This window comes from Coregonus lavaretus, assembly GCF_964263955.1.
Source record: "Coregonus lavaretus genome assembly, chromosome: 2".
NCBI classification, from domain to species: domain Eukaryota; kingdom Metazoa; phylum Chordata; class Actinopteri; order Salmoniformes; family Salmonidae; genus Coregonus; species Coregonus lavaretus.
In genome coordinates this window covers 39,030,925-39,053,211 of record NC_139989.1, presented here as the reverse complement: position 1 = coordinate 39,053,211, position 22,287 = coordinate 39,030,925, and the positions used below count along the sequence as shown (strand labels likewise).

At 41.1% G+C, this 22,287-nt stretch overlaps 2 protein-coding genes across 2 annotated transcripts in view; both read left to right on the top strand.

Annotated features, from left to right (window-relative positions):
- The window catches only part of LOC311145806 (uncharacterized protein), a 28,273-nt gene extending 24,532 nt beyond the window's left edge, over positions 1-3,741 (top strand). Inside the window, exons 4-5 of the mRNA XM_084182119.1 lie at positions 722-859; positions 1,855-3,741. Of these exons, the coding sequence (XP_084038245.1) occupies positions 722-859; positions 1,855-2,009 (293 nt within the window). The 3' untranslated portion in view covers positions 2,010-3,741. The remainder of the gene's footprint in view (positions 1-721; positions 860-1,854) is intronic.
- Positions 3,742-5,426: 1,685 nt separating this feature from the next.
- On the top strand, positions 5,427-22,064 carry LOC311145761 (stAR-related lipid transfer protein 3-like). The gene is made up of 14 exons (XM_084182054.1): positions 5,427-5,482; positions 11,085-11,329; positions 12,273-12,350; positions 12,552-12,629; positions 13,085-13,138; positions 13,656-13,773; positions 14,024-14,125; positions 14,328-14,476; positions 14,821-14,883; positions 15,057-15,152; positions 15,320-15,399; positions 15,587-15,691; positions 15,869-15,962; positions 19,866-22,064. The coding sequence occupies exons 2-14, from the start codon at positions 11,111-11,113 to the stop codon at positions 19,968-19,970; spliced, it is 1,341 nt and encodes a 446-aa protein (XP_084038180.1). The 5' UTR covers positions 5,427-5,482; positions 11,085-11,110; the 3' UTR covers positions 19,971-22,064.
- Positions 22,065-22,287: the final 223 nt, after the last annotated feature.

The following is a 22,287-nucleotide window of genomic DNA, read 5'->3' as shown; positions in this document are numbered from 1 at the left end:
GTGTGATGTTGTTGTCAGCACATTCAGCTATGTAAAGAAAAAAGTATTTCATAAGATTATTTCATTCATTCAGATCTAGGATGTGTTATTTTAGTGTTCCCTTTATTTTTTTGAGCAGTGTATAATATGACATTGGAAATGTCTTTATTCTTTTGGAACTTCTGAGTGTAATGTTTACTGTTAATATTAATTGTTTATTTCACTTTTGTTTACTACCTACTTCACTTGCTTTGGCAATGTTAACATACGTTTCCCATGCTAATAAAGCCCTTAAATTGAATTGAATTTAAATTGAGAGAGGCCAAGGTGACCTAGACAGAGAGGGATTGAGAGAGAGAACGGGGTGAGTCAGCATTGTTTAGAGAGCAAGAGAACAGAGGACCAGACAGGTGAAATTAAAGGATAAAAACAAATGCGGGAAAGAGAATGGATGTATATACAGGACAAATATGTATAATACCAGTCCATTACAATCTACAAAACATGAAAGTGCTAGCTATTCTGCCTCTCAATCAGTCTGTCTGTCTGGCTTGGTGGTTGGCTTGCTGTCTGCTTATCTGTCTGTCTGGCATGCATCTGAAAGCCCGTATAAAGCATGGTAACGTTGACAGTGTTGAATCCTGGTAAACCCAAAAACAACCTATCCCTCTCTCCCCTTGTCCCTGTGTTTGTCCCTGTGTGTGTTCCTGTGTATCCTGTGTATGTGTATGTGTGCGTCCAGCCGTCCAGAAGATGGCTGAGGCACACATGCAGAACCTGGGTGTCTACCCCCCCTTGGAAGAACCCTTTGAGGGGGAGGAGTACAACGACTACCCCTGTCATGAGGAAAGGGAGGAAAGATTCCCCACCAAAGCTGCTGGTGAGATAGGGATTCCATACACTGTCAACCAGTAACACACTTTATACACTCACTCATATAAATAGTTGCATTGATGCTTTGACCAATGGTAGAACCTGCTTACATGTTTAGCTGTGTGTACAGCCGATGTTATTCAGTGCCCACTTTTAAGTCAAATGGGCTGAACACACTATGCCACCTTCATGGTTTTAAAACAGCAGGGCCTCAGATAATCACTTCTCTACAAACAAGTAGCAGCGATGTTATATTAGCACATATTAGCATCACTCCACCAAGCAGACCTCCCTGTGCTCCAATCCTGCCCTGTGCCAATCAGGGGCCAGAGATGCTTAGCCATGTCTAGCAGGCTAACAGTCTATCTGCTCTCTCTGTGGCATCAGTACTGATGCTGGGCTGCCAGCCTAGAGGGCATAGCTTCCTAATGAAATCCCTCCTGTAGCATCGTTAAACGCTGTTTCATTGGCTATTACTGTCATCATTTTCCAATAAATCTGTCGTTTGAACGCAACACGGCTACAGAGTGGCTGTAGTGTCACACATCGAGAGACAGGGACTCTTAAAGATACATTGAAGTAGACAGTGATTATCATCACTGGAGCAATTGCCTAATTAGGCCTGCATACACGTACACATTTATACAGACGTCACTTTCATATGCACTGGTATGATTCAGACCTGTATACCATATACCATATGTGCACACACATGCACTTCTACACACACACTCACAGGAGGCACATGCCTGACCAGGAAATGACAGGTAGAACCAGATTACCATAGACTGGTTTGGGAGTAGAGTTATTATGATGTCCCATGAATTGATGAACCTGTTTTCCCTAGTGTTGTTGGTTTACCTTCCCTGCATGTCTTTTATACAACATCAAAATCCACAAATCTAAGTAGTCATCAAGCTTACTTGTGTAAAGGTTAGTGGTTTGATTTGAAGGAGACCAGTGTGTACTGCTGTTCTTTGACATCACCTCTTGTCTCCTTAGATCCCCAAGTGACCAGCACCATAGACCAATCAGAGAAGCCGGATGAAGAGGAAGAGGAGGAAGAGAAAGAGAAAGAAGAGGAGAAAGAGGAGGAAAAGACAGAAGAAAAGACAGAGGAGAAGGCAAAGAAAGTGCGCAAAAGTGTAAAGTTTTAAGACAACTTTGAACAAAAACAAATAAAGGGAGAGACGGATGGTTGCAGATGTGTGAATGATTGAGTGAATGAATGAGTGATTTTAATGTGTGAACGTGTGAGTGAGAAAGAGAGCTTCTAAGTATGAATGGTAAATATTACAATTAAATGAATGACCGAATGTAGGTAGGTACTGTCGGCAAATCTGTGAGCAAGAAATCTATACATTATTAATCTAGAACGAGAGAGAGAGAGAGGGGGGGGGGGGGGGGGGGGGGATATAATGTATACTAGACAGGGCAAGGTCAACAAGGTCACTGTGACCTTGAGGTCCCTCACTGCAACACTAGTCTTCTCTTCCATGTCAGGGGAACCATTCATTCACTTCTCACTTTCTTACTTTGCTCTTTAATAACTACACATGACACTCAAAATAACTGTAAATGGACAAATGCTGATGAACAGCTTTAGTATAGAGCACACACACACACACAGGAGATTTTATCAGTCTCTGACTATCGGTTCAGACTACATTCTAAAGCTTCTCCATTACTGTGCAGATATGACAATACAGACTGACTCCCATATGAGTTCCTTTCAAAATCACAAAGACCTGTATTATGTGTACTAAATATCTCTGCAGCATAATCATATTGAGATCTTGTCCTTGGAAGAAGTGAGCAGCTACTGCCATCTTGTGGCAAGATAGGGGATGTAGAATAACCAGAAAGTATTTATCAATATGGATTTATAGACAATAGACTGTGCACTGCATAGGCCTTCAGATAATATGCATCTATATAATTGAAATGATCTAGATTTGTAATGTATTCTAAACATTAATTTGTGATGCATTTAAAGTTATTTTTGGTGCCCATCAAAGGTATTTGTGTCAATGATGTACTCTGGGTGTATGTGAGGATGCCATGCTTTTGTAAAAGTAGTTTTTTGTGAGGAAACAACATTTATTCATTTTGTATACAGAATCAGAATCTTATTGTTTGTTTGTCTGTTTGTTTGTTTAAATAATTTCCTGTGTGAAGACGTTTTAACCAACTTAGCTGTGTATGGTCTCTCTCTGTTGAACAACTATCACAACGTTTAGTAACCTTTTAGTCATGGCTTGGATAACTGTGTTTTTCTTATTCTCATGGAAAACAATACAGACAATAAAATACATGGTGAATCTCTTTCTCTCTCTTCCTGCTGAAATGGAATAACACATTTGAATATTTAAATATTCACCTTCAGAATGTCATTTTCATCATGTACTCATTGATAATGTCAGTCTAATAAACAGCTTTCTTTTTTTCTATCACATCTGTTCTCCAACTGCAGGATTGCTTGGGTCAGCTGAATACATTTTGATAGTCACAGTTGAATGTCTCAATCTGCACCAACTGTTAATATAATGTAATTGTTTTGATTCTCTTTTTGTTGGACAATTGAACTTTTGTATGCTCTTTTCTCTTGCCTGGGTGTATGGGCTGGGCAGCCCTTTAACGTTTTGGGACATATGGCACCTACTCCCTCCATTCTCTCACTGTCTGGCTGGAGTGAGCATCCTCTCCTTCTCGAAGTCTCTCTATCCTCCATGGTCAATAGACGAGTGCCATGGAAAGACTGAACTCTAATCCACACTATTCTTCTTTATTTCACTTTTTGTTTTCATTCTGTTTTTCTGTACTTGTTAAAGATGTATACATTTCAATGTGAGCAACAATAACAATATCTAAATAAACACATTTTCCTTATTTGAAATGACTTTGTGTGTGTGTGTGTGTGTGTGTGTGTGTGTGTGTGTGTGTGTGTGTGTGTGTGTGTCACAGGAGGTTGGTGGCGCCTTAATAGGGGAGTATGAAAAAAAATATAAATGTATGCACTCACTAACTGTAAGTCATTGTAAATAAGAATTTGTTGTTAACTGACTTGCCTAGTTAAATAAAGGTCAAATAAAATAAATAAATAAAGTCGCTCTGGATAAGAGCGTCTGCTAAATGACTAAAATGTAAAATGAGAACAGGCTCATGGTAATGACTGGAGCGTAATAAGTTGAACGGTAACAAATAAATCAAACACATGGTTTCCAGGTGTTTGATGCCATTCCATCTGCGCTGTTCCGGCCATTATTATGAGCCGTTCTCTCCTCAGCAGCCTCCACTGGTGTGTGCAGTGTTGCCAATTTAGTGACTTTGTCGTTATATTTAGCGAGTATTCAGACCCCTCTAGCAACACATTTTCAAAAAAGCGAATAGCGACAGATTTAGCGACTTTTTCTGGTGTTATTGGAGACTTTTGGAGACTCTGACGTGAAAGCACATATCGTTCTTACTCTTCTCAATGAGCAGCGGGTGCTGTCGTGGGCCCGACCCCGTCCCAAAGCACTCACAGGCAGCCCAGTCCTCGCGCAGCAGTCCCTCCCAGCTGCAGTCAGAGCAGGAGATGTTCACCCCTCCGCGTCCAAACTGCAAATGAATCGCGCATGCGGGAAGCCGCCACTGTCTGATCCTGCCCTGGCGGGGGCGGGATGTAAATGTAAAACATAAAAAAAAACAAGAATCGACAGAAGAAAGTTCATTTGTAGTTCTAAACATATTTAGGGTGTTTTTTACTCACTTTTTGTCTCTCCCACGACGTTATTCCTCTCTCCTACAGCTTCCATCACAATTACATGCACATGGCCAATTATGCAAATTATGTGATGAAGTCATTTAGCGACTTCTAGCGACTTTAAGGACAGCCAATAGCTACTTTCCTTACTGAGGAGTTGGCAACATGTTTGTGCACTCATGCCTGCATTCCTTGTGTGTGTGTTTGTGTGGATCTGTGATGAACATAAAAAGTAATCATCATAGTAATACACAAGGACACAGCTTTAATGAAGGGATTCGGTTTGTTCTGGTGTGTGAAACTAATCCTAAAACTTTTAAAATATACTTAGAAAATGAGTTTTTTAAATAAAATAATATATATGGCCTTAATTATGGGTACTACCCCACTGCACAAAATTCTTGCCACAAGTGGTCCGTATTTCACAGCCCATGATTGAATGAATGACCATGACCCACATTCCAGGAGGAATTCTGATACTTGGAATTCTGTCTGGTAGCTTCTCAGATGGTATGTTGGTCAAGTGGAGCGTATCAGAAAACACCCGCTTGGAAAACAAAACGGGAAAGTCAGCTGACAATTTACAAAATAGGCTTCCTATAAAGTAGGCTAATTCATTTATTTGGAGTGATACATTATTGCAACAATAGACAAATATAATGATTGGTCCTTTTATATTGCATTTGTCTGGACTTGTAAGCCAAACGTACCTTAAGTAGCCTACTGCTACTGTTGTCAGATGAAAAACAAATAGTTTACGTCGTACCACCATAGACATTAAAACCAGTGTACCACAAGTCTAAACCGGAAGTGAGATAGTGACCCGTTTCATGTAAAAGGTATTCCCGGAAGATAAGTTTCGTCGATGATGATGTACTAAATCAGGTGAGTTAAAGGCTCAGGACTACAGTTTTTCCTTATTAAATTCAAACCAATTTCGTGTGGTCATTGTTCAGATGTGAAATGTGTATCCTATGTATTTATGTTTAATTGTAATATATTCATGAGAATGGGGTGTATACTGTGGCTATGTTATTAGCTAGCTAATGCTAAAGACAGCGCTAGCACTGTTGTTTTCTCCACTTGTTATGCAAGCCTATATCAATTAAATATTACCCCCAGTATTATATACTAATTGTACATGTGTGTACAGAAACGGAACCTGCATGTATTGCTAAGCCAGTTGTAGCTAGCCAGATTCAGTTTAGCTGTCAGCTAGCTAGCTGTTTAGCTAGCAATCTACTGTCTGTCGCTGGTTAGCTAACGTTATATACCCTAGTTTCTGTCCAGTTTTAGTACCATTTCAAATGCAGTGATTTGTGTCGACTGGTTTTGATATGACTCTGTCTGAGTCATAACTCAGTCAACTTGGTCACTTATGTAATGTGGCTGGTGGTACACAGGCCAGATCTCAGGATTAAGTTGTTTGTCTGTAGGAGGGTAATTTAGCCTATTGTGTTCAGTGAGTCATCAACCACAATGATAATTGATGCATTCTATGCTAATCAATACTGTAAATAGGCCTACTCAGAATCAGATAAATCAACAGCATTTATTGTTATCTCCATCTCATCACAGTGAAGATCAAGTCTTGTTGATTGACAAAATCTATAATCTTTACCCTTTCTGTGCATGTATGCACTTGCGCTGCCTTTTTACTGATAACACTGTGTTGTGTTAAGTTTTCCTTGTGGGGTATTTCCATTTGAATTCATCCACTTTTTGACAGCACCCCTTTTGATTTTAACGAAACCTATACAGTGAGGGAAAAAAGTATTTGATCCCCTGCTGATTTTGTACGTTTGCCCACTGACAAAGACATGATCAGTCTATAATTTTAATGGTAGGTTTATTTGAACAGTGAGAGACAGAACAACAACAAACAAATCCAGAAAAACGCATGTCAAAAATGTTATAAATTGATTTGCATTTTAATGAGGGAAATAAGTATTTGACCCCCTCTCAATCAGAAAGATTTCTGGCTCCCCGGTGTCTTTTATACAGGTAATGAGCTGAGATTAGGAGCACACTCTTAAAGGGAGTGCTCCAAATCTCAGCTTGTTACCTGTATAAAAGACACCTGTCCACAGAAGCAATCAATCAATCAGATTCCAAACTCTCCACCATGGCCAAGACCAAAGAGTTCTCCAAGGATGTCAGGGACAAGATTGTAGACCTACACAAGGCTGGAATGGGCTACAAGACCATCGCCAAGCAGCTTGGTGAGAAGGTGACAACAGTTGGTGCGATTATTCGCAAATGGAAGAAACACAAAATAACTGTCAATCTCTCTCAGCCTGGGGCTCCATGCAAGATCTCACCTCATGGAGTTGCAATGATCATGAGAACGGTGAGGAATCAGCCCAGAACTACACGGGAGGATCTTGTCAATGATCTCAAGGCAGCTGGGACCATAGTAACCAAGAAAACAATTGGTAACACACTACACCGTGAAGGACTGAAATCCTGCAGCGCCCGCAAGGTCCCCCTGCTCAAGAAAGCAGTTTGCCAATGAACATCTGAATGATTCAGAGGAGAACTGGGTGAAAGTGTTGTGGTCAGATGAGACCAAAATGGAGCTCTTTGGCATCAACTCAACTCGCTGTCTTTGGAGGAGGAGGAATGCTGCCATGACCCCAAGAACACCATCCCCACCGTCAAACATGGAGGTGGAAACATTATGCTTTGGGGGTGTTTTTCTGCTAAGGTGACAGGACAACTTCACCGCATCAAAGGTACGATGGACGGGGCCATGTATCGTCAAATCTTGGGTGAGAACCTCCTTCCCTCAGCCAGGGCATTGAAAATGGGTCGTGGATGGGTATTCCAGCATGACAATGACCCAAAACACACGGCCAAGGCAACAAAGGAGTGGCTCAAGAAGAAGCACATTAAGGTCCTGGAGTGGCCTAGCCAGTCTCCAGACCTTAATCCCATAGAAAATCTGTGGAGGGAGCTGAAGGTTCGAGTTGCCAAATGTCAGCCTCGAAACCTTTTAATGACTTGGAGAAGATCTTCAATGAGGAGTGGGACAAAATCCCTCCTGAGATGTGTGCAAACCTGGTGGCCATCTACAAGAAACGTCTGACCTCTGTGATTGCCAACAAGGGAGTAATGTTTTTCAGAGGGGTCAAATACTTATTTCCCTCATTAAAATGCAAATCAATTTCAAACATTTTTTACATGCATTTTTCTATATGTTTTTGTTGTTATTCTGTCTCTCACTGTTCAAATAAACCTACCATTAAAATTATAGACTGATCACGTCTTTGTCAGTGGGCAAACGTACAAAATCAGCAGGGGATCAAATACTTTTTTCTCTCACTGTACATATTTCCCCATGGTAGAAGTGGTCAGAAAGTACCCTTTTGGACCTGAATGCCTAAACATCCAAGAGATAAAGGTGCTCAAAGTTGACACATTTTGCATACCCCACCATACCATGAGACATCCATATCTTCATCACTTGAAAAGATAAACGGTTGAGATTGATATAATTTAAAAGCTTACAAACAGGGTATTGGAAAGTTGATAAGATCATCAGGCAATCATTTTGTATGATCTTCTGTCTAGAATAGAACATCATCATTGTAACTGTAGCTCAGTTGGTAGAGCATGGCGCTTGCAACGCCAGGATTGTGGGTTCGATTCCCACGGGGGGCCAGTATGAAAAATGTATGCACTCACTAACTGTAAGTCACTCTGGATAAGAGCGTCTGCTAAATGACAAAAAAAAAAGATGATCAAATTTTATTGGTTGCCTATACACATAATTAGCAGATGTTATTGCGGGTGTAGTGAAAGACTTGTGTTCCTAGCTCCAACAGTGCAGTAATATCTAACAATAGACAACAAAATCAAAAGTAAATGAATGGAATTAAGAAATATAGAAATATTAGGACGAGCCATGTCAGAGTCCGGAGTATAAGTAAATATATGTGTGTATGTGATGGGATGTATAGACAGTATGTGGATAGAATATGTAGTATATCTGAAGAATACGTATGATAGAATAGTACATGTACAGCAATAGTTGAATAGGATGGCCTTGACTAGAATACAGTATATTCATATGAAATGGGTAAAACAGTATGTAAACATCCATTAAAGTGACCAGTGTTCTATGTATATAGGGCAGCAGCCTCTAAGGTGCAGGGTTGAGTAACCGGGTGGTAGCCGGCTAGTGACACTGACTAAGTTCAGGGCAGGGTACTGGGTGGAGGCCGGCTAGTGATGGGTATTTAACAGTCTGATGGCCTTGAGATGGAAGCTGTTTTTCAGTCTCATGGTCCCAGCTTTGATGCACCTGTACTGACCTCGCCTTCTGGTTGATAGCGTGGGTGAACAGGCCGTGGCTCGGGTGGCTGAGGTCCTTGATGATCTTCTTGGCCTTCCTGTGACACCGGGTGCTGTAGATGTCCTGGAGGGTTGGCAGTGTGCCCCCGGTGATGTGTTTGGGCAGACCGCACCACCCTCTGGAGAGCCCTGCAGTTGCGGACATTGCAGTTGCCTTACCAGGCGGTGATACAGCCCGACAGGATGCTCTCAATGGTGCACCCGTAAAAGTTTGTGAGGGTCTTAGGTTCCAAGCCAAATTTCTTCAGCCTCCTGAGGTAATAATTAGTTAACATCAACATTTACATTTCAATGGTGTATCAACTAAATTGCAGTGCTCTGAAGGGATAGGTCCATTCTATGAATTCTATTTCTATGATTGAAGTGACATCCACCCTGTATTCAAGAGCATGTTGAGTCTCAACTAATGGCGGGCACAACACAAAAATCTCAGATGACGTAAAATACGGTCTAAGCTACAACAAACACTACATGGCCAAAAGTATGTGGGCACCCCTTCAAATTAGTGGATTTGGCTATTTCAGCCACACCCGTTGCTGACAGGTGTATAAAGTCGAGCACATAGCCATGCAATCTCCATAGACAAACATTGGCAATAGAATGGCCTGTACTGAAGAGCTCAGTGACTTTCAATGTGGCACTGTCATAGGATGCCACCTTTTCAACAAGTCAGTTTGTCAAATTTCTGCCCTTCTAGAGCTGCCCCAGTCAACTGTAAGTGCTGTTATTGTGAAATGGCTCAGCCGCGAAGTGGTAGGCCACACAAGCTCACAGAACAGGAATGCTGAAGTGCGTAAAAATCGTCTGTCCTCAGTTGCAACACTCACTACCGAGTTCCAAACTGCCTCTGGAAGCAAAGTCAGCACAATAACTGTTTGTCGGGAGCTTCATGAAATGGGTTTCCATGGCCGAACAGCCGCACACAAGCCTAAAATCACCATGCGCAATGCCAAGCGTCGGCTGGAGTGGTGTAATGTCTGCTGCCATTGGACTGGAGCAGTGGAAATGCGTTCTCTGGAGTGATGAATCACGCTTCACCATCTGGCAGTCCGACGGACAAATCTGGGGTTGGCGGATGCCAGGAGAACGCTACCTGCCCCAATGCATAGTGCCAACTGTAAAGTTTGGCGGAGGAGGAATAATGGTCTGGGGCTGTTTTTCATGGTTCGGGCTAGGCCCTTTAGTTCCAGTGAAGGGAAATCTTAACGCTACAGCATACAATGACATTCTAGATGATTCTGTGCTTCCAACTTTGTGGCAACAGTTTGGGGAAGGCCCTTTCCTGTTTCATCATAACAATACCCCTGTGCACAAAGCGAGGTCCATACAGAAATGGTTTGTCAAGATCGGTGTGGAAGAACTTGACTGGCCTGCACAGAGCCCTGACCTCAACCCCATCGAACACCTTTGGGATGAATTGGAACGCCGACTGCAAGCCAGGCCTAATCGCCCGACCTCACTAATGCTCTTGTATCTGAATGGAATCAAGTCCCCGCAGCAATGTTCCAACATCTAGTGGAAAGCCTTCCCAGAAGAGTGGAGGCTGTTATAGCAGCAAAGGGAGGGACCAACTCCATATTAATGCCCATGATTTTGGAATGAGATGTTTGATGAGCACGTGTCCACATACTTTTGGCTATGTATGAGTATATGAAAAAAATCAGCGTTTATTTTAATTTTTTAGAAATAGTAAAATGGTTTGACAACAGTTTGTAAGCTTTTAAATTATAGCAAACTCAACCATTTATCTTTTCCAGTGATGAAGACATCAATGTCTCATGGTATGGTGGGGTATGCAAAATGAGTCAACTTTGAGCACCTTATATCTTCTGAATGTTTTGGCATTCAGTACCAAAAAGTCACTTTCTGACCACTTCTTCCATGGGCAAACATGAATGGAAAGTTTTGTTGAAATTAAAAGGGATGCTGTCAAAAAGTGATTGAATTCTAATATTTTTACCCTGTGATTTTTCTCTTCTTATACCCCTAAACACTGGGCCAGTTTCCCAGACACAGATACTCCATTAAAATAGCTTTTTAGTCAAGGACTAGGCTTAATCCGCTTCTGGGAGACCAGCCCAACTCTTTCACTGGCCACACCTCACCATTACTCCCCCTCTTTCTGTCCCAGGTGGATCGACCCCTCTCTCAGTAGGAATGCCGGGCAGAGTGGACAATGGGGAGTTTGGGGGGAGCCTTCCTGCCATCGCCTCTCTGAATGCGTCCTACTCCACCACTGTATCCCTCCCCTCTCCCCACTACCTGGTGGTGCCCCCTGGGGAGAAGAAGGTCATCTCGGATGTCCGTCGCACCTTTTGCCTCTTCGTCACCTTTGACCTCCTCTTCATCTCCCTGCTGTGGATCATCGAGCTCAATGTGAGTTCAACCATTGTCAATCTATTTCTACTCTCTCGTCTATTGTTGCTTTCTCTCATGTCTCACTTGTTGGTCTCTGCCCCTTGTTTTAGACTATTTTTCTCAGTATCACTCTCCGTACTTGTTTTCACTGTTCTACATTATCTCCAATTTGTATATTGTGTGTGTGCCACAGTGTATACACTGAGTATACCAAACATTAAGAACACCTTTAATGTTGAGTTGCACCCCCTTCCCTTTTGCCCTTAGAACAGCCTAAATTCATCGGGGCGTTGACTCTACAAGGTGTCAAGCGTTCCACAGGGATGCTGGCCCATGTTGACTCCAATGCTTCCCACAGTTGTGTCAAGCTGGCTGGATGTCCTTTGGGTAGTGGACCATTCTTGATACACACAGGAAACTGTTGAGTGTGAAAAACCAACAGTGTTACAGTTCTTGACACAAACCAGTGCGCCTGGCACCTACTACCACACCCCGTTCAAAGGCACTTAAATATTTTGTCTTGCCCATTCACCCTCTGAATGGCACACGTACACGATCCATATCTCAATGCTTAAAAATCCTTATTTAACCTGTCTCTTCCCCTTCATCTACACGGATTGATGTGGATTTAACAAGTGACATCAATAAGGGATCATAGCTTTCACCTGGTCAGTCTTTCATGGGTGTTCTTAATGTTTTGTATACTCAGTGTATCGCTCTTCTTCTCTCTTTACCACTTCCTTAAAATGTCAACAAGATTATTAGTCAGATTCCCAGCAGAGCTGTTAACAGTTTACTATAGGTTATTTGCTCTCAGTGTGTGTCCGTTACTGTCTCTCATCATGTCAGCGTTCCCTGGTGATGATGGTATGTATGTGTGTATGTATGTATGTTTTAGGAAGAGCTTGCCTCTGACTGCATGTTTTACATATGGTTCAACTCTTGCTTTGTCCCACTGCAGATCAATAACTCCATTTGGCAGAGCCTTGAGCTAGAGGTTGTCAAGTACAACTTCCAGTCCTCCTTCTTTGACATATTTGTGAGTGTAAACGGTCAAGCTATAATTTGAATAGGTCAGAAAGTCATACGTTTTAATGAACTGGACATACTGTCAAGGTTATTCACATGCTGATGCTTGCCTTTATTGAAAGCAAAGTCACATGGCCAGCTCTCATGATCAGATACGGAAATAACTTGGACGTTTTACTCTCTTCTTGTTTGGCTTTTTCCTCCACCATAGCTCCTTGCCTTGTTTCGTTTCCTGTGTCTCCAGTTGGGCTATGCTGCTCTGCGTCTGAGGCACTGGTGGGTCATTGCGGTAAGAGAGCTCCTTGAGACAGACTGGTACCTAGATGGACTGATGGTCATAGACTGGTACCTAGATGGACTGATGGTCATAGACTGGTACCTAGATGGACTGATGGTCATAGACTGGTACCTAGATGGACTGATGGTCATAGACTGGTACCTAGATGGACTGATGGTCATAGACTGGTACCTAGATGGACTGATGGTCACAGACTGGTACCTAGATGGACTGATGGTCATAGACTGGTACCTAGATGGACTGATGGTCACAGACTGGTACCTAGATGGACTGATGGTCATAGACTGGTACCTAGATGGACTGATGGTCATAGACTGGTACCTAGATGGACTGATGGTCATAGACTGGTACCTAGATGGACTGATGGTCGTATGTGGTGTTCTGACTGCTCCCACCCAATACCAGCTGTGAAAGCTCGTGTTTTTAACAGTGTTTCATTCTCATAGATCACCACTCTAGTGACCAGCTCCTTCCTTGTAGCCAAAGTCATCCTCTCCAATGTGAGTGCCTCCCCCTCTCCTCTCATACCAGAAACAGTTTTGACTGAGCTCAACAGAGCCACTTCACATTTTCACTTCTCTTAATTAGAACATTAATGTACTGTCAGTTTGTCTGCAGTTGACCTTTTACAGTGTACTCAGCATGGTGGGGATTATACATTCAAATCTATTAGTATCTGAGTTAAGCCTTTCTTCTATCCTGTGTCTACACGCCTGCACCCACACACCCCTACAATCTCTTCGCTATTTATTTTTAACAAAGGGGAAGGAGACATAATGTCGCTTTTGTCAAGATACTGCTCAGCGTCTCAGAAATGGCAGAAGTAGTAGTGTTTATTCAAATGGAATATGGCTGTCTACACAAGTGTATGGCTGAGTCCCATATGCCACCCTTTCCTCTATAGTGCACTACTTTTGACCAGACCCCTATGGTCCTTGGTCAAAAGTAGTGCACTAAATAGGGAATAGGGTGCCATTTGGGATGTAGTCTATATACACCATGTCATTCCTCACACAGCTGCTATCCCAGAATGCCTTTGGCTACGTGTTGCCCATCACATCCTTTGTGGTGGCGTGGCTGGAGACGTGGTTCCTGGACTTCAAGGTGCTCTCCGTAGAGGCTGGTGATGAGCGAGGTGAGTCACAGAGAGATAGATACATTTGAATGGGTCAATGGAAACTCCTGGACATGTTTGTTCAGTCATTTTGCCAGATAAGACATGAATATGCAAAAGAAAAAGGAAATCCCCCTCAGAAGGAGGAAGTGGGTTGTAGTGGAGGTACAGAAGTAGGGATGGAATGATGCATTGGATAATGGAATGGACAAAGAGGAGAGGAAGATATGTGGTATTTTACTTCTCTCTCTATGGTCTCTGTCTCACTCAGCCTACCTAGCAGCAGTGAACGCAGCGTCGGAGCGAGCTCCCATGATCTACCCTCGCGCTGTGTCTGAAGGACAGTTCTACTCTCCACCTGAATCACTTGCAGGTACCACACTACATCTCTCTCTCTCTCTCTCTCTCTCTCTCTCTGTATCTCTCTCTCTCTCTCTCTGTATCTCTCTCTCTCTCTGTATCTCTCTGTATCTTCCATGTCTGCTTTATCTCTCTCTCTTTATGTTTCACCTTTGCACAGTCTCTAACTGTAATCTCCATGCTACCTGTGTGTGTGGTTGTGTTATGATGGCCAGGGTCTGAGGAGGACCGGGATGAGGAGGGGCTGGGTCGCAGGGCAGTTTCCCATCAGGAGAAGGAGCTGGTGAGGCAGGGTAAAGAGGCCATTTTCGTGGTGGAACAGATCCTGGCCCAGGAGGAGAACTGGAAGTTTCAGAAGAACAATGTAAGTGGCTCAAGTTCAGGGGTGTCAAACTCATTCCGTGAAGGGCTGAGTGTCTACTGGTTTTTGTTATTTCCTTTCAATTTGTGTCCAGTTAACACCTAGACAACCAGGTGAGGGGAGTTCCTAACTAATCAGTGACCTTCATTGGTCAATCAAGTATGAGGGAGGAGGGAAACCCTGCAGACACTCAGCCCTCCATGGAATGAGTGCCACTTGTGCTCTAGTTGCTTCTGGTTAGCTACTTGGTGTTGTACGCTGTTAGTCTGTGGTGTGGACACAAGATGGTTTGATAATGACCGATTTCCTGGATGTTGCTAAAATTACATTGTTTCTCCTTTTGTCAGGACGCGGGGGATTCTGTGTACACACTGGAGATCCCCTTCCATGGAAAGACCTTCATTCTCAAGGTACACTGTCATTACTGTTTAATTTTGTGTATGGTCTTTGCTTTCATAACATGTGGCTTGTCTGGTGTAAGTATTTGGGACATTGGGCTATATATCGTATATTCGAGGTCTTCCTGGACGGTTTGTTAGGTTTGGATTTATACCTATGTGTTTGTGTGTGGTGTATTTCCCAGGCCTTTATGCAGTGTCCAGCAGAGCTGGTGTACCAGGAAGTGATCTTACAGCCAGAGAAGATGGTCCATTGGAACAAAACTGTTTCTGGCTGCCAGGTAACCTGCACTATCCTCTCTCCTCTTTCTCATGACAAGTCATCAGACAAACAGGCTTAACCTAATACAGTGAACATACTGTGAAAACAGTTTTGTTATGATTCAGATAAGTTGTTGTGGCCTGTACGATGCCAAAGGCTGACATTGCTCTTCATTTGTTCCTTTAGATCCTCCAGAGGGTTGATGACAACACGCTGGTGTCATACGATGTCTCTTCCGGGGCAGCAGGGGGGGTAGTGTCTGCCAGGTAACTCAACACAACATGGACTACCTAGAATATGGAGCCACCCTGTTCCCTATGTAGTGCACTTCTTTTGTATGCGGGCCCTGGTCAAAAGTAGTACATTATATAGGGTGCCATTTATATAGGGTGCCAACCCTCGTTTTGTCCATGTTTTGAATGTAAAAGTAATGAATGTCCTTGTCTCCCTCAGGGACTTTGTGAATGTGCGGCGGGTGGAACGCAAACGAGACTGCTACATCTCTGCTGGCATGGCAACCGACCACGACGCCAAGCCTCCGCACAGTCGCTATGTCAGGTCTGGCCTTGCCTCTAGACAGCCTCATTTCACTGGGAACAATACTGAACGCAGATCATGTCAACCAGACCATTCATGCTAGTTAATTAGCCGGTATGTGATACTACCATCCCTCTCCTCTAACTCTCTCTTCTCCTCTCCTCCTTACCATCCATCCCTCTCTCTTCTCTTCCCTAGAGGTGAGAATGGTCCAGGAGGGTTTGTGGTCCTGAAGTCCAGCAGTAACCCCTCTGTTTGTACCTTTATCTGGGTGCTCAACACAGACCTCAAGGTAAGAACACACTGTTATGGGGGCTTCAATATCCTGACCTAGTGAGATATACATGGTGGAGACTCAATCAAGCTAGTCATCTTGACTTCTTTCTTATGTCATTCTCGTTGGCACCAAAAGTTTAAAAAGTGTTGATAGGGGACAAAATGTGGTCGGACCATCATATAATTGGCATATGCATTACTCTTACTGAATTTCCAGGTGGGCGAGGATATTGGAAATTTAATCAAAGCCTGTTGGATGATAACTTGTTTTTAACTAGGACAGAGGAATTTATAACTGTTTTTTCCCGACATAACATAGGTACAGCAAATCCTCTTATTGTATGGGACATTTTTAAATGTGCCTTTAGAGGCCATGCAATTCAGTACTCATCTTGAAAACAAAAGCAATTTAGGTCAAAAGAGTCCATAACAAAAAGGAAATAGGTCTAACAGAACAGATAGATAGCAATAAAAACTGTAACATAGAGGCTCAGAATAAATTAGAGGAAAAACAAAAATAAATGGAGAAACTTATTGAAGAAAGATCAAGTGTAATTTATTATAAAAATTAAGCAAACTGGATGGAATATGCACCAAATTCTTTTTTAATCTTCAACATAGAAATGCTACCAAAAATAAGTTACTGAAGCTGGTTACAAATGACAGAGTCACCCATGATTCACCAAATTATATTTTGAAGGAGGAAGCAAAGTACTTTAAACATATGTTTTCCGTTTCAGTCGCCTCAATCTCCTCTAACTGAAGCTAAGTGTAGGGATTTTTTTCCTATTGTTAATGTAAAATCAACAGCCATACAGAAAGACTAATGTGAAGGTGAAATTACAGAGGAGGAACTTCTGGATGCAATTAAAGACTTTAAGTCCGGGAAAACTCCAGGGTTGGATGGCATACCAGTCGAGGTATACCAAACCTTTTTTGATATACTCAGAGGACCGTTATTAGCATGTTTTAACCACTCCTATGTAAATGGTAGATTATCAAACACTCAAGAAGAAGGTCTGATTTCATTATTACTGAAACCGGATACAAGTGGGAAATATAAAGATCCAGTCCATTTAAAAAAAATTGGAGGCCCCTTACACTTCCGTGTTGTGATGCAAAATGTATAGCGCATAGAATTAAAAAGGTATTGTCGGATATTATTCATTCTAATCAGACAGGTTTTTTACATGGACGAAACATTGGAGATAATATAAGGCAAGTACTGGAAACAATAGAACACTATGAGAAATCTGGGAAACCAGGCCTGCTATTCATAGCTGACTTTGAAAAGGCATTTGAAAAGGACGACTGGAGTTTATATATAAATGCCTGGAGCATTTCAATTTAGGAGAATCTCCTATAAAATGGGTTAAAATCATGTGTAGGAACCGTAGGTGTAAAATAGTAAATAATGGCTATTTCTCCTAAAGTTTTAAACTGTCAAGAGGAGTAAAACAAGGTTGTCCATTATTGGCATATCTATTTATTATGGCCATCGAAATGTTAGCTATTAAAATCAGATCCAACAATAAATCAAGGGATTAGAAATCCAGTGTTTTAAAAACAAAGGTGTCATTACACGCTGATGATTCATGTTTTCTTTTAAATCCACAACTTGAATCCCTCCACAGCCTCATAGAGGATCTAGATACGTTTTCTAACCTCTCTGGATTACAACCAAATTATTTTTGGTATTTATTTTTTATTTAACCTTTATTTAACCAGGTAAGCCAGTTGAGAACAAGTTCTCATTTACAACTGCGACCTGGCCAAGATACATTATGATAAATGTACTAGATTACGTATTGGATCACTAAATAATACAATTTTTACATTACCGTGTAGTTTACCAATAAAATGGTCTGATGGTGATGTGGATATACTCGGAATACATATCCCAAATGAAATATATGATCTCACTCCAATGAATTCTAATAGAAAGTGAGCAAAAATAGATAAGATCTTACTACCATGGAAAGGTAAATACCTGTCTATTTGTGGAAAAATCACCCTGATTAACTCTTTAGTATTATCCCAGTTTATTTGGAACGGCAAGCCAGACAAAATTAAACGGGCCTATTTATATAATGAATATGAATTTGGAAACAGAAATTATTAAATATTAAAGCATTAGACCTATCACTAAAAAGCTTCAGTCATAAAAAGGTTATACTTAAATCCAAACTGTTTCTCTAGCAAGTTAGTAAGATTGTCTCACCCCATGCTCAATAATGGCCTTTTTCCCTTTATTCAGATTACAACCTCTCACTTTCAGTTATTTGAAAAGGACATCATCTCCCAAATATCACTATTTCTACAACAAGCCATAGAAAGTTGGTTGCAATTTCAATTTCATTCTCCAGAAACAACAGAACAAATAATGCAACAAATATTGTGGTTAAACTCAAATATACTAATTGATTAAAAAAAACATATTTTGAAAAAATGTTTAAAAAAGGTAATATCTTCGTAAATGATATCACAGGTAAGACTGGTGGAGTTATGTCGCACATGCAGCTAACAAAAACATATGGAAATGTCTGCTCTACCCAAAATTACAACCAAATAATTGCAGCATTACCACAAAAATGGAAGAGGAAAGTGGAAGGGGGAAAAAGTAGGGAATTTGTCTGTCGGCCCTGCATTAAAGAACATAATTGGTTAAAGAAAATTGTGATCAATAAAAAAGTATACCAGTTTCATTTAAGGACCAAAGGATTGACAGCCATCCCATATAGTTTGCAAAATAGTTGGGAAGAGATTTGACGTACCTATTCCATGGCATAGTGTTTATGAACTGATACGCAAAACAACGGCGGATTCAAAACTTATAATTTTTCAATTTAAATCACTATACAAAATTCTTGCTACCAATATAATGTTATTTATATGGGGGATACAATCTTCCCAGCTCTGCAGATTTTGCTGCGAAGAGACAGAATCATTAGATCATTTGTTTTGGTACTGTCCATTTGTAGCTTGTTTTTGGTCACAGGTCCAGGAATGGCTAAAGGATTGCTATTTTTACCTGGAGCTAACCCTGCAGATAGCACTACTGGATGATCTGAAAAGTCATAGTCAATCGATCAATAATATAATAATACTTTTAGCAAAAATGTTATAGAAATCCAATATGGATGGTGTTAAGAGATAGATGGGAGGTGTTGAATGGAGCTGAATGATGGGACTAATAACAACTAACAACAACAAGATAACTAATGTAAAGCATACTGTGTCCATAATAAAGTATATAGGTTATAGGTTGAGAGCTTTTGTGAAAGAGCACAGTTAGAAAGATATGGCATATAGAAGCAAACCGGATGGACATCATGAAAATGATCGGCGAGTTTGAGGGTAGAGGAAGTTTAGGAGTAAAAACAAACAAAATAGAATTATTGTAAAATTGACTGTGTCCATAAAATGTATATAGTATGTATAAGCTGGAAGTAGAGGCCTAAGCGTTGTTGTTCACTAGTTTACTCCAATTAGGGAAGGAGTCGTGGGGTTGGAAAGTAATAAAGGGAAATATATTTTTTTAAAGGATATATATATATATATATATATATATATATATATATATATATATATATATATATATATATATATATATATATATATATATATATATATATATATATATATATATATATATATATATATATATATATATATATATATATATATATATATACATGCATGCATGCATGCATGCGAGAGAAAAAAAACATGGGGGATTGGAAGTGATGCAGACAATTACATTGATGGAAGTTACAATCTATCTGCAATATTAAAGCTGATCTACCTGCATAAAAAAGAACACTGTTAAGGATGGTTTGTGTGTGCTTGTTGCTTTGATAGATTGTCTGTCAGCTGGAGAAGCAGTATAACTTTCATGTCTGATCTTGTTTTGTCTCAGGGTCGACTGCCCCGCTACCTTATCCACCAGAGTCTGGCTGCCACCATGTTTGAGTTCATGGCCCATCTACGCCAACGCATTGCTGACCTACGGTCCACTCGCTAGATGCCCTTTCACTTACTTCCTGTAGAGAAGCTGAATGCCTGCAATCCACAGGTTTGGAGGCGTCACTGCAGATTTTTGGGAACACCTACAGTTGGAAGTGCACCTGAGATTATGGTGGATATCAAACTTACTTAGACTAGATGAATGTCAACAGCATAGAGGATGGGAGACTGGTGTGTCTGCACTTTTACCGGTCTTTTAGACGTGAGGAGGTCTGGGGCTGTCGGAGGAGATATCCTCCTCTCCCATAGACTCCATGTTGTTTTTAAACACAGTTACACACATTTTTATGTAACTTTTCTGCTGTTTCTCTCACTGTGATGCCAGTGCTGGCTGCAACTCCCTCCAGCCAAGAAGTCTAACAGTGTTGAAAGTGTAATGGAGTTCGGACTATGCTTGACGAGACTTGATGAAGGTGGACGTCTTTTTGACTGCGTAGGAAGAACTGGTACAATGACTGTGGGTTTGCTGCATCAGACCTCTAACTCTGAGCCTTATTCTACTGTACATTTATGTTAGCCGTTGACTGGCTGTTTTTGCTTTTTGCTTGTCATTTCTCCACTGTCTTCACCGTGTTTCTCTGGTAACCGGGGAAACGGCTACACATGACCACATCATAAACAAAAATGGAACTGTTGGAACACAATGAACCCATAGCGTGTCCCTTTTTTCCTCGTTGACCCTCACTGCACTGTGATCCATTGAAGCAGATTGTAAGGGTGCTGTGGTCCTCCAGCCACTAGAGGGCAACACACCACTGATCTACTGACAACAGGAGACAACCTACTTAAAGGAGCTCAAGATGGATGTTTTGATGAGTTATCGGTCGCTCATGGGTTCATAAAGAGATTCAGAAACTCTACTCCTCTGTGCCAAGCCTTACCATAGCCCCGTGTAGCTCAGTTGGTAGAGCATGGCGTTTGCAACGCAAGGTTTGTGGGTTCGATTCCCACGGGGGGCCAGTATGAAAATGTATGCACTCACTAACTTTAAGTCGCTCTGGATAAGAGGGTCTGCTAAATGACTAAAATGTAAATGTAGTGGCCTTTTTAGCTAGAGGTAATCCAACTGCCCTTAATGATGGTTGATCTAAATTGTAACTGTATTGGTAAATGTATCACAGCCTTCTGAAATAAGCCTTTACTGCAGACATACTGTAGTTGGAAAAGTGGCAGTAAATGAATTATGTGATTCTGTATGTTTAACATTTATCATTGTGGTGGATGCAATATTTTAGGGTAATTGAAATTGGCTATAATTGGAGTTCACTGATTCTCTGCTGTCTGTATGTAATAAAAAAATGACAGCTCCTCAATGTCAAAGCATGCTGCCTCACATATCACAACCTTCAGCCTGCTGTGTGCATGTTGATGTGGTGCTGATTGTCTGGTATGTCAGGTCATTGAACATTATGCTTGTGAGAACACATGTTCCCCTCTCATGCCTTGCAGTCCTGTAAAAAAATAAAAGCATAATAGGGAATTGTTCTGTTTTTGGCTCCACTCTATTTTAGGGCCCTAGTTAACAGGCTTAGCTACATACTTATCCTATCAGGACAGAACCAAAACACGTTGAACAAGGAAACTAAATTTTACAGTTTGTGTATGGGCTGTCTGAAAGTGAAAATAAGGTATTCGATTTCCTTGAAGGAAAAAAAAAAAAAGTCTGAAGTTAATTTGAACAATTTGCCATCTGTGAGTGGGAGTTTCACACTTAAACCAGTTCTGTAAATCCCTTAACTAATAATTGGGCTGAGAAAGCTGTTGGTTGGTTTGGTGCCTTTGTCACAGTGACAGAAATGGGCATTGTGTCACTGTGACCACACTTTTCTTTAACTGTTAGGACTTATCTATTACTAGAATGTCAATTATTTACTAAAGGTATGTGTTGCAAAGGTTGTTTCGTTTTCAGTTTTGTGTGTTTTCATTTCTATGATTGTTGTAATGTTTTGAAATTATACATAAACTGCAGATCATTTACAAAAATGTGTCAATTTAAGATTGTCTTCAAATATTTTACCAGGATACTGACCAACTGTATTTTTTTTAACAAGATTAGCCCACCTTGAATCTCGTAATAAACATTTGAAATTAATTATTGATGAAACATCCTGACTCCCATTTCTCAGCCTTTCCAGTAAACTTATCCCTCAACCCTGTAACACAAACTACCACAAATTAACAGAGGCCTCTGTCCAAGATGCCTAGTTGAGTAGGTCATCCTGTAGGCCTACATACATAGGCTAGATTTACAAAATGTACACTTGTGATATTAGGAGTGAGTGACTCCGCTGAAAAGGAAGATTTCACAGGGAAAG